This window comes from Orbicella faveolata, unplaced genomic scaffold (assembly GCF_042242905.1).
Source record: "Orbicella faveolata isolate gen_17 unplaced genomic scaffold, um_ofav_v1 contig_35, whole genome shotgun sequence".
Classification (NCBI taxonomy): Eukaryota; Metazoa; Cnidaria; class Anthozoa; order Scleractinia; family Merulinidae; genus Orbicella; species Orbicella faveolata.
In genome coordinates, this window is record NW_028301564.1 from 26,961,680 (window position 1) to 26,972,500 (window position 10,821).

Below are 10,821 nucleotides of genomic sequence, written 5' to 3' on the forward strand. Positions count from 1 at the left end.
CAAAGCACACAGATCGACAAACTGCTGACACAATTTAATACCACTAAAGTGCTACATGCCTCGTCTTCAAAACTTTCTGCTGCTTCGCAGAGAGCTCCGTCACAAATTTCTTCAAAGAAAATGTTTTTCGCTATCTCTAAAAAAATGTTGACTAGAGGTAATGTGACGAAAAACAAGAAAACACGCTTTTTCTATGTTTTATACTCTGATAAAACATGGGTTTTTGACCAATCAGAACGCGCGCAGGGTCCTATCTATATGATATCTAAAGTAACTAGCCGTTTACAACATTTTATCACAAGGAGAAGCCTTCTGTATTGTGCTGTCTGCACCATTTTGCACACCACAGCGTAAGACTTTGAACGCTGAAGCGAGTACAATTTTCAAACCAGACATACACGTTGAATTCATTTGAAAACACTCACCAAAAGGCGTTTAATTCATAACCCAATGGATTCAGTCTTTTCCATCACAAGGTTTTTTCCTGCTATTTCTTAGATATCAGTAACAGGCGACTTCCAGTCTATTTTTAATTTTGTCACAAAGGAAAAAAAGACACGAATATAGCAATGGAGAGGGAAGATCTGTGTTTATTTCGTTTTCGAAAATATATTTCCTATAAAACTAGGAATAAAAAAAATGAAAGTGAAGAATGATCATCGCAGTAAATTTTCCAATTTAAGCAATTGGAAAGAAAAAAATCAGGGCTTCAACGGGATTCGAACCCGTGACCTCCGCGATACCGGTGCGATGCTCTACCAACTGAGCTATGAAGCCACACATTGGGAGCGAGGTCAATTAATTGAGTTCATATCTTCCCGTGAATTATTTCATATAAACTTCACATCATTTCACTCCTCACGGGAAGATATGAACTCAATTAATTGACCTCGCTCCCAATGTGTGGCTTCATAGCTCAGTTGGTAGAGCATCGTACCGGTATCGCGGAGGTCACGGGTTCGAATCCCGTTGAAGCCCTGATTTTTTCAGGCTTCTTCTTTCCAATTGCTTAAATTGGAAAATTTACTGCGATGATCATTCTTCACTTTCATCTACAACCGCAGTTCATATATGAATTATTTCATATAAACTTTACATCAATGAAAAAAATATTTGTTTGGATCCCGTCCACGCTACGCCGGAGGAATTTGAAAACGTCTAAAAGGCCTACCGTCCACACTAATCCGTCACGAAAACGGAGCTTTACGTACGAAAACGCTCTTCAAACCGGAAGAACTTGAAAACGCCGGCTTTGCGTGTTCGTCAGTTTTCTTGTAGACAGAAAACAGTTTAAAAACGGAACTCTTTAAAAACGATGACCCTATGATAATCTTGTGATTTCCCTGCCTGATGTTTTTTTTTTTCAAACACAAACACAAGAAGGCTGGTGATTGTCGTGTTTTTAAATTTCTCCGGCGTAGTGTGGACGGAAAAAATTTGATGCGTTTTCAGAATGAAAACTCCGTTTTCAAATTCCTCCGGCGAAGTGTGGACGGGGCCACATTTTAACGCATTTCTCAATTTTATTTGTAAAATAGGAAAATGGCAAATGTACATCTAGGCACGCTGTGAATATATCTAAATTGCAAAAATGCTGATCTTTAAGTTATCTTTATCCCTGATTATTTCTTATTTCTGTGGCCCGTTATTACTGTCATTATATCATTCTCTTGTATCGTTATTGTAGCATCATGTTCAATAATTGTCTATTGATTAAAAAAAATTATATACATATACAAAATTGTAAAATATATTCTAGACAATTAAATAGCAAGACTCTGATTTTCTTGTATAATATTATTACCTTAACATGCTGACAAATAGCCAAAAAGTTACTTTATTAATTAATCTACAAGAACTACCTATGTTACTAAAGATAAAAATATCAATTTAAACGTATGGCCAACCATAGGATTTTAGTACAACACGAAATATACATATATTTTTATCAAAACTACATAATTATGTAAGAAACATGATTGAAACGGCACAGATCAAGAGCAGAATGCAAGCTATGGGTAAGGTCAGCTATAATTTCACGCTTACATTAAATTTTGGTCCCAAATTTATCTCGTACCCAGTTATCCGCCTGTATGCTTAGCCGTGAGAGATCTGGGTTCGACACACCATGCTTACTCAAAATCACTACCGAGGACCCAAGGGCAGATTGTAGGAGAGATTGTAGTAAGATCGTCATGATGGCGCCGCTTCCACTCCACTTTGACTTTCCCATACGACCCAATTTATTGCCCCTGAGAGGTCGCAACCTCGAACCCAGATTTCCCACGGCCAAGCTCTTTAGCATCAAAAATAGTGAGATCTATTAGGATGCTCCTAGAAAGAACACTAGTGCGGTTGTTTGTTATTATTTTGTAACTTCACATTAGATGACAACAAGTGCTTGTCCTAATTTTCCGCACATTGTAAAACACCTAAAAATTAATGCGTCAATTGCTGTACCAACGCTCATCTTAAGCACTTAGGTTCTTAATCAAATGTAATTCTCACATTCAGTTGCTCACGAATGTTCACTAATATGAATTCTGTACATTGAAATTTATGATGCCTGGACTTGAGTGAGCAAAAATACCTAAAATTATTATAAATTTATCCCCAACAATATGAACAGACTTAGTTTCCTAATCTTACTGTCGAACACTTTGACAGGTCGTTTCGTGTTTAAATCCACTGATACACAAATATGACTAAATATGTCTTCTATTAGTAATAATCTACTAGCGTGCTATCACAAATGCCGTTCTCTGATTGGCTGCGCTACTCACTATCTATTCTGTGATAGATAGTGAGTAGCGTAGCAGCGTGCCCTTGTTAACAAAATGACGGCCGTAATTCTTTGCGTTTTCGAAGAGTCTGTGAAGTGGATTTAGACAAAGGTTTGAACGCCTAGTAGATTTATACTAAGACAATTAGACTGCTACCTCTCAATTTCTATGGGTGATAGTTGACGAGGGCCGCATCCTCGTCAACTATCACGCGATAGAAATCTCGCGCTTATAATGTAATTGTTGAATACAGTTATCAAACTCTAGGGCAATAAACTGCTTCTATAACTGATTGAACCTGTCTAATAACTATATACAAACAATATACAAGCTCCAGTGAGCATAAAAACACCTAAAATTGAAATATAACCTCGACCTACAACTACTTTTATCTATCTAAGGGAAATTATTATAATCTAAACATATGCACACACGTACGTATCTAGATTACTGGTCAAAAATGTAATTTAATCACATGCCAGTGATAACACATTATGGGGCCAAAACCCGTACTTTGACTCGTCTAACGAGAGGTACTGAACAAAATGAGAGCACTAAAGATATGACTTTACAAAAAGTGAATGTTGAAAAACCCTACCTGCCTACAATCATTTTAACGTTTTGAATGATAGAAAAGTAAAGCTGAAGCTGACAGTGTTCAAATGAATAGCTCATACTTTGTGCGAGAAAAATGTACAACAAGCCAATCGGAATTTGAAGCAAATAACATATTAAAAACCGACAAGGAAAGGTCGCGGTTGCTTCTCCTAATTTTTGGCTTTTCAATAAACACTGGAGCAGCAAGAAAGATTTTCTCCAAACAAATTGCGTACAAATCATCAAGAAACAGGACACTTTAAAGCTTGCACAAAACCGAAAGCACGTTAAAAATTCCAGGTCTTTCAAAGTACAGACCCTCCTATCCACCACATGAGGTTGTGAGATACATATTAGTTATGTATAAAGGCTTTCAAGTGGAATACCATGGAATATCCTACGAGTCACCCATATTTTATCGGTATACACACAAGCCTTTAGCTGGGTGAGTGTGTATACCAAGAAAATACAAGTGACAAGTGGGATATTCCATGTTATCAAATTCTCAACCTCGGATAATGCAATTCTAGCTTTCTGATTGGTTCATTGGATCTCGGTTACCAGCTATTATTCCTTCGTTTGACCTTATATGGAAATGAATGCGGTAAATGTCGCTCGGCATAAACCTTTTCGCGGGAAGCCAAGTTTCGTCGACAAAAAAATGGATGAAAAAAAGCAGACTCGGTGAGCTATCTACAGAGGAAATACAGGAAATTATGGACAATGCCGTCCCAGTAAAAGCAAAAAAAGCCACAAAGTTCAAGATTAGATTATTTAACGGTACGTATACGTTAAGTTTCCTTTAAAAGTTGCAAAATTAAAATATGACTGTCGAGATTTTACGCATTCATGAAGATTATGTCACAAAAGCAATGTTTACCTTAACAGAATGGCATGCTAGTCCTGGTGGCACCAAATTTCGAAACCGATATAAGAAATGTCAAAGGAAGAACTGAATGTTTGTTTGAAGTGTTTTTACATGTGGGAGGAAGAAAGATGGCACGTATTGGGAAATCCATTAGAGCCGCCATAGATCATTTCCTTCGCACGCCGCCGCACAAAAAACCGTTTTCCACTATCTCTGACCAGGCAAATAAATTATTGGAGCATTTGTAAAAAGCCTCAGGAAAACAGGCATCATTGCCGGCATAGTCCATAAGAAACCAATTTCCAATGAGCAGATGAGGAAACTGTTCGACTTAAGCGAGCTCGGATCGGCCGAGAGCAAAAATTCCGCACAGCCACAGAGGACGACCCGAGTTTTATCTCGGTCTCTTTTTTGGCCAGCGAGGACGGGAGAATGAACGACACCTAGCACCAACAATTCTGTCCTTGCGAAAAACACCTCAAAGAGTTGAGTGTTTTGAGCTGAACCGAAGTTAGCCCGGTTTTTTTTACCAACCACGAAAAACCATCAGGGTGGCCTCGGAGATTCTGAAGCTCGAAAATGAATCTGACGCTAAGATAATTTCTGTCCCTGACTCTGAATCTGGCCAACAACATACAGCTCGAAATGCCACGGCTTTCAAAGCAAGGGAATCCTGAAAGCGGTCTTGTCGAGAATAATTTTCGCACAACGTCTGTATCACATGGCGATCAAAGTTTTCCGCAGCATTATTACAACGGCAATGTGCAAGTGCGCAATTATACGGCTCCTCTCCATGGCTCGAACTTGATCGCTTTTCAAACTTTCCGTCCGAAATCCGTAGTTGGCGTTACGCATTGCGTTACGCGTGGAGTTACGTATCTGGTCACGTGCTTAGCTTCAAGTTAATTGACAGATGAGTCATGTGCTTGAGAGTGAGAATGTTGGAGATGTTGATTGTGAATGAGAGAGAAAAGCACGAGTGTTTCAAAAAGATTGTTTACCTTGATAGTTCAAGATTGTACCGAGATTGTGAAGATATACAGTCCTCAGATTGAAGGAAGTAAAGATTGTGAAGTCCTCATATGTGTGGATTTCTAACACAGTGGTCCTTCGAGCCGGATTATCGAGCTTGAAGACGTCGACAAGATTGACCACGTGCGCGGACTGAAAATATGTCGGTCGCCGACGCCATAGCGAAGAAAGTTAAAATCAGAGCTGCTCATAGAGGATCTGCGACGAAACTTCTTAATCGTTTGAAAGACAGGCTGAGTGATGAAGAAAATCCAGTGGATAAATTCTGGTTGAAAGAATCAATTCAGTCGATGCGACTGAAGATAGAGTCACTCAAAACATTAGATGACCAAATAATTGACCTTATTGCAAGTGGAACGGCCGAGGATGTCGAAGAGCGTATCGAGAAAGAAATTGAGAACAGTGATGGAGTGAGAGCAGAATTGAACGAAATCGTGATGAGAATGGAAGAAATGACGAGTAAATTCGATCCGCCACCGCCGATAGTTCAGCCGAGTGCTTTGTCACCGCCCGCTCAAGTTCATTCAAACATGGCGTCAGGAATCCCTCAGCAAAGCAAGGCGAAAGCAAGACTCCCCAAACTTGAAGTAAGGAAATTTCACGGGAAGATCCAAGAATGGCAAGAATTTTGGGACGCTTTCGAAAGCGCCATCGACCAAAACGAAGGCCTCACGGCCGTTGACAAATTCTCCTACTTGCGAAGTTTAGTCACTGAACCGGCCAGATCAACCATCGCGGGATTCTCCTTGACAGCAGCGAACTATGCGGCCGCTGTTGATGTTTTGAAGAAGAAGTACGGAAAGGAAACTGCCATACAGCGTGCTCATGTGAATGACTTGCTAAATTTAGCGCCGGTGTTCAGCGATAAAGATACAACTCGTTTGAGGAAACTATACGACAGTTGCGGCGCTCATTTTAGAGGTCTCAAGGCGCTCGGAGTGGATGAAACTACCTTCGCAGCAGTGGTAGTCCCCGCCGTTTTGCAAAAGTTGCCCGAAGCATTTCGCCCGACCATCACGAGGGGAGCCGACTTTCTGAACTGGTCGATGGAGGAATTGTTGAGCGCGTTTTTAAAGGAGTTGGAACTGAGGGAAGACCATTACTATGCAGTGTCCTCGGGTGGAAATACGCAGAACAGGAAGGACAGCAACACATTTCACACAAAGCAGGAAGTTGAGAACTGTGCGTTTTGCCTTGGGAGACACGCACCAGCGAACTGTAAGAAAGTGAGCGATGTGAATGCACGTAAGACCATTTTAGTTAAGTACGGTAGATGTTTCAAATGTTTGCACAGGGGGCACCGAGCCCGAGATTGTAAGTCGATTGAATTATGTAACAAGTGTGGGCGGTCCCACCACATTTCAATTTGTGATAAGCAGGATAAGCCAGCAGTCAGTGAATTTGAAGTTAGACCAGAGGCTAACCCTACCACTACTAGCCCCAGTAGTTTTCATGTTGGTGCGGGAGATCGTGTAGCCCTACAGACTGCCCGTGCAGTCATCACCGGGGAGGGTCAGCCACTGAGGGTTAGAGTTTTGTTTGATGCCGGCAGTCATCGTTCCTTTGTCACAGCTGGAGTTGCTCGGCTTGCGCGGCTTCCTGTAACCAGGCAAGACTGGCTTGCAATAAGTACATTTGGGCAACGCTCAAGGGATATGAAGCTAAGGGACGTCGTCCAAGTCAAGGTGAGTCCTATAGGGGGGGAGAGTTTCATTAACATGGAGGCATACGTAGTTCCAGAAATTTCTAGTATACCAAATACCCATGTAGAATTAGTAAAATCTGATTACCCCGACTTGAAAGGGATTTGGTTCTCTGATGTAAGTAAGGGAAGGGATGAGATGGTTATAGATGTATTGATTGGGGCAGACTACTTGTGGCATTTTCAGAAAGGGTGCACAATTAGGGGTAAGTTTGACGAGCCCGTTGCTGTAGAAACGGAGTTGGGGTGGGTCTTGTCAGGGCCCATGAAGGGCCAAGACACATGTAGTGATGTACACTTCACCCAGATAAATTTCATTGCAAGCTCTGTTGAAGAGCAAGAAAGTCTAGAAGATGTTGGAAGATTGTGGGATCTGGAGACACTGGGTATTAGAGAGATTACTGACCAGGTTCATGAGTCATTTGAAAATAGCATCTCATTCAATGGGACCAGATACTCTGTTCGCTTACCTTGGAAGGAGGGGCACCCGGAACTTCCCAGTAATTATGGAACCAGTCTGTATCGTCTTAAAACTCAGATGCGAAGACTAGAGAAGGATCCTGAGATTCTCAAGGAGTATGGGAACATCATAGAAGACCAGCTACGAGTGGGGGTGATAGAAAAGGTACCAGAGTTGGAAAAGGCCCCCAGGATTCATTACTTGCCTCACCAAGCAGTTGTTCGCCAAGAGTCAGCTACTACCAAGGTAAGAGTGGTATATGATGCTTCCTCGAAAGAAAGTAAGAGTGTCGCATGTTTGAATGATTGTTTGCATGTTGGACCCCCTCTGACCCCCTTGCTTTACAACATTTTGCTTCGATTCAGGGAAAATAGAGTGGTCCTGGTAGGGGATATTGAAAAGGCTTTTTAAATGTGGAAGTTGACCCAGAGGATAGAGATTGTCTGCGTTTCTTGTGGGTGGAGAAACCCCCTGATTTGTCGCAAGTTGTTGTCTACAGGTTTTGTAGGGTTGTATTTGGACTGAATGCATCACCCTTTTTATTGAATGCTACACTCCGACATCGTGTCAAAAGGTATGAAATTTCGGACCCAAGGTTTGTAGCTAAGTTGTTGGATTCGTTTTATGTTGATGATTTTGTTGGTGGTGGAGCGACATCACAGGAAGGTATGGAGTTGTACCAGAAGACTCAGAGTCGAATGGCCGAAGAAGGTTTATGTCTGCTTATTCTCATGCTGTGTTACTCGGGCACTGCACTTGGACTTAGTGGAAGATCTCTCGACTCCTACATTTCTGAGGTGTCTGAGGAAGTTCACCGCGCGAAAAGGAACTCCCACCTTGATCGTGTCTGATAATGCAAAGACGTTCAAAGGAGCAGAGAGAGAGATACGCACACTTTTTCGACATCCTGAGGTAAGAGCAGAACTAGAAAACAAAGGTATCGAGTGGCGTTTCAACGTAGCAAAGGCCCCATGGTGGGGAGGGTTCTTCGAAAGGATAGTGAAAAGCGTTAAACGATGCTTGAGAAAGGTCATTGGAAATGCAAGACTTTCCTTAGACGAGATGTTGACAGTCCTTGTGGAGGTTGAAGGTACCCTTAATTCAAGGCCCCTGACTTACGATGACAACAACCCATCAGAGGAGGTTCTTACCCCATCCCATTTGATACATGGAAGAAGGATTCAGTCATTGCCAGAGGTACTAGAGTCAGAAGAAGAGTTTGGAGAAAGTAGTGCAACATATACCAGGAGGCACAAGTACCTGACTAAGAAGCTACAACATTTTTGGAAGAGGTGGCAACGGGAATATTTGACTGCATTACGGGAGAGTCATGAAAACGAAACTGCTGGGAAAGGAAGATCGCCTAAGGAAGGAGATGTCGTGGTAGTACATGAAGATGGAGTGAAGAGAGGCCTCTGGAAGATGGGAGTGGTAGAAGGGTTGATTTGTGGACGCGACAAAGAGGTAAGAGGGGCACATGTGAGGGTAATCACCAAAGGGAGGGATGTTCATATAACTAGGCCTGTTCAGAAATTGTATCCGATTGAAGTTCATGCTGGGCCGAATGCAGGTAAGAGACAAGACAGAAATCGAGCGCAACCAGCAAATTTGCAATGGAGCAGTCGGCCTCGCAGAGTGGCAGCTTTGGATGCGGCTAGAAGGATAAGCAGCCTGGCAAATCAGGAAAACGACTGACCTTGTGGCTGTATTCTTGACTCATACAAGTCAAGAGGGGGGAGAGTGTCCGAAATCCGTAGTTGGCGTTACGCATTGCGTCACGCGTAGAGTTACGTATCTGGTCACGTGCTTAGCTTCAAGTTAATTGACAGATGAGTCATGTGCTTGAGAGTGAGAATGTTGGAGATGTTGATTGTGAATGAGAGAGAAAAGCACGAGTGTTTCAAAAAGATTGTTTACCTTGATAGTTCAAGATTGTACCGAGATTGTGAAGATATACAGTCCTCAGATTGAAGGAAATAAAGATTGTGAAGTCCTCATATGTGTGGATTTCTAACACTTTCTGACCAAGGTCATATCTCCTTAATTTGATAGACGTTCCTTGAATTCTACTTGATTGTCATTTCATTCAGCAAATTCGCTTGCTTCGCTTTCATATTTTTCATTCAACTAGTTTTACAAACGAGGCGCATGTCATGTGATTTCCCACTTGTTGTTGTTTTTGCCACATCGACTTCCGGCCGCTTTGTTAAATTAAAATCCAATGAAATTAAGCTACAATTTCCAAGTATACAAATGCATCGAATTTAATAAAACAATTATTCCATTCGCGCTTGTTGGATATGAGATTGGTTATAGCCAACGAGGTCCGTAGGGCCTCGTTGGCTATTTACCACCTCAGATCCGCGCTCATGGAATAATTGTTAAGTATACCACGAGACAGCGTTGAATGACTATTTTATACTATGACATAGAAAATTTATAGTGACCAACACAATCAATGCGACATATGCGCGGCGCACGATGAGAAGGTTGGGTGCAATACCATCGAATATACAACGGATTTCCTGTATTCTGATTGGCTGTATTTTCTATGGCATGGTATATAGAAAAATATAACTACAGTACCTGGAGAATGAGCATGCTTTCCACTCAACAGAAAATTCCGGAATTCGCAAGGACAACCTCGAGACGTTCACCTAGATTTTGGAGAAGTTCCTAATACTCCTCCTTGGCCTGTGCATCACTTGCTTTCTTTCTCAATCGAGAGGTGGTCTTCTAAGACCATTACAATATCACACCGATTCATGTTGTCTTCTTTAAGCGTCTTACAGAAGCTGTAAACTGTTAAGTCTGGTTTAGATCCCCGTAGAAATTCCAGAACAGCATTTCCTGATTGACGTAAATTTGCGAGGCCTCTAACCAGATGCTCCTCCATTCCGTATTTAGCTGCTATTTGCCTGCAGCCCCCAAGACCAGGAGTTTTGTCTTCAAGAAGTATGGCAATTTTATCTCGAGTGTCAAGGTCAACTTCCCTCAGGTACTTGAGTCCTGAATTGAAATTTGTAATAGGTAAAATACAATTTACAACTCAACAACAGAAACCCTTGTTAAAATTAGTGTGAGAATCGTGCCACAATTTCTGTTGAATTATTCTTGTAGTTCCGAGTTGTTTTTTCTCTCCTAACGGGGGCAATAAGGTGTTCTTCACCTTTAATTACTTGGTCAGGCAATTTCCAGTGATGTCATAACACTTTTTATATCAAGAGAGCTAAATTACTTAGCCATATAATAGTGAACATTTCTTGTATGTCAGAAAGGTTGCAGATAACCGGATAATTTAGTAATAGACCCCTTGGGGATTAAATTGGAAGGGGCGGGGGGATTGCTCCATAAAACCCTTACCCGGCTCAGGCAGAGA

The 10,821-nt window shown here is 41.6% G+C and overlaps 2 protein-coding genes and 1 pseudogene across 5 annotated transcripts in view; 2 read left to right on the forward strand and 1 right to left on the reverse strand.

Moving 5' to 3' along the window:
* Positions 1 to 570: 570 nt before the first annotated feature.
* The window catches only part of LOC110047779 (uncharacterized), a 35,343-nt gene continuing 25,092 nt past the window's right edge, over positions 571 to 10,821 (reverse strand). For all 4 annotated transcript variants that reach the window (XM_089273152.1, XM_089273151.1, XM_089273153.1 and 1 more), the window contains one exon: positions 571 to 10,451. In XM_089273152.1, the coding sequence (XP_089129278.1) occupies positions 10,144 to 10,451 (308 nt within the window). In that variant the 3' untranslated portion in view covers positions 571 to 10,143. The remainder of the gene's footprint in view (positions 10,452 to 10,821) is intronic.
* LOC149104065 (uncharacterized) lies at positions 5,421 to 9,439 on the forward strand (annotated as a pseudogene).
* Positions 8,505 to 9,137, forward strand: LOC149104066 (uncharacterized). The gene has a single exon (XM_089274219.1). The coding sequence runs from the start codon at positions 8,505 to 8,507 to the stop codon at positions 9,135 to 9,137; it is 633 nt and encodes a 210-aa protein (XP_089130345.1).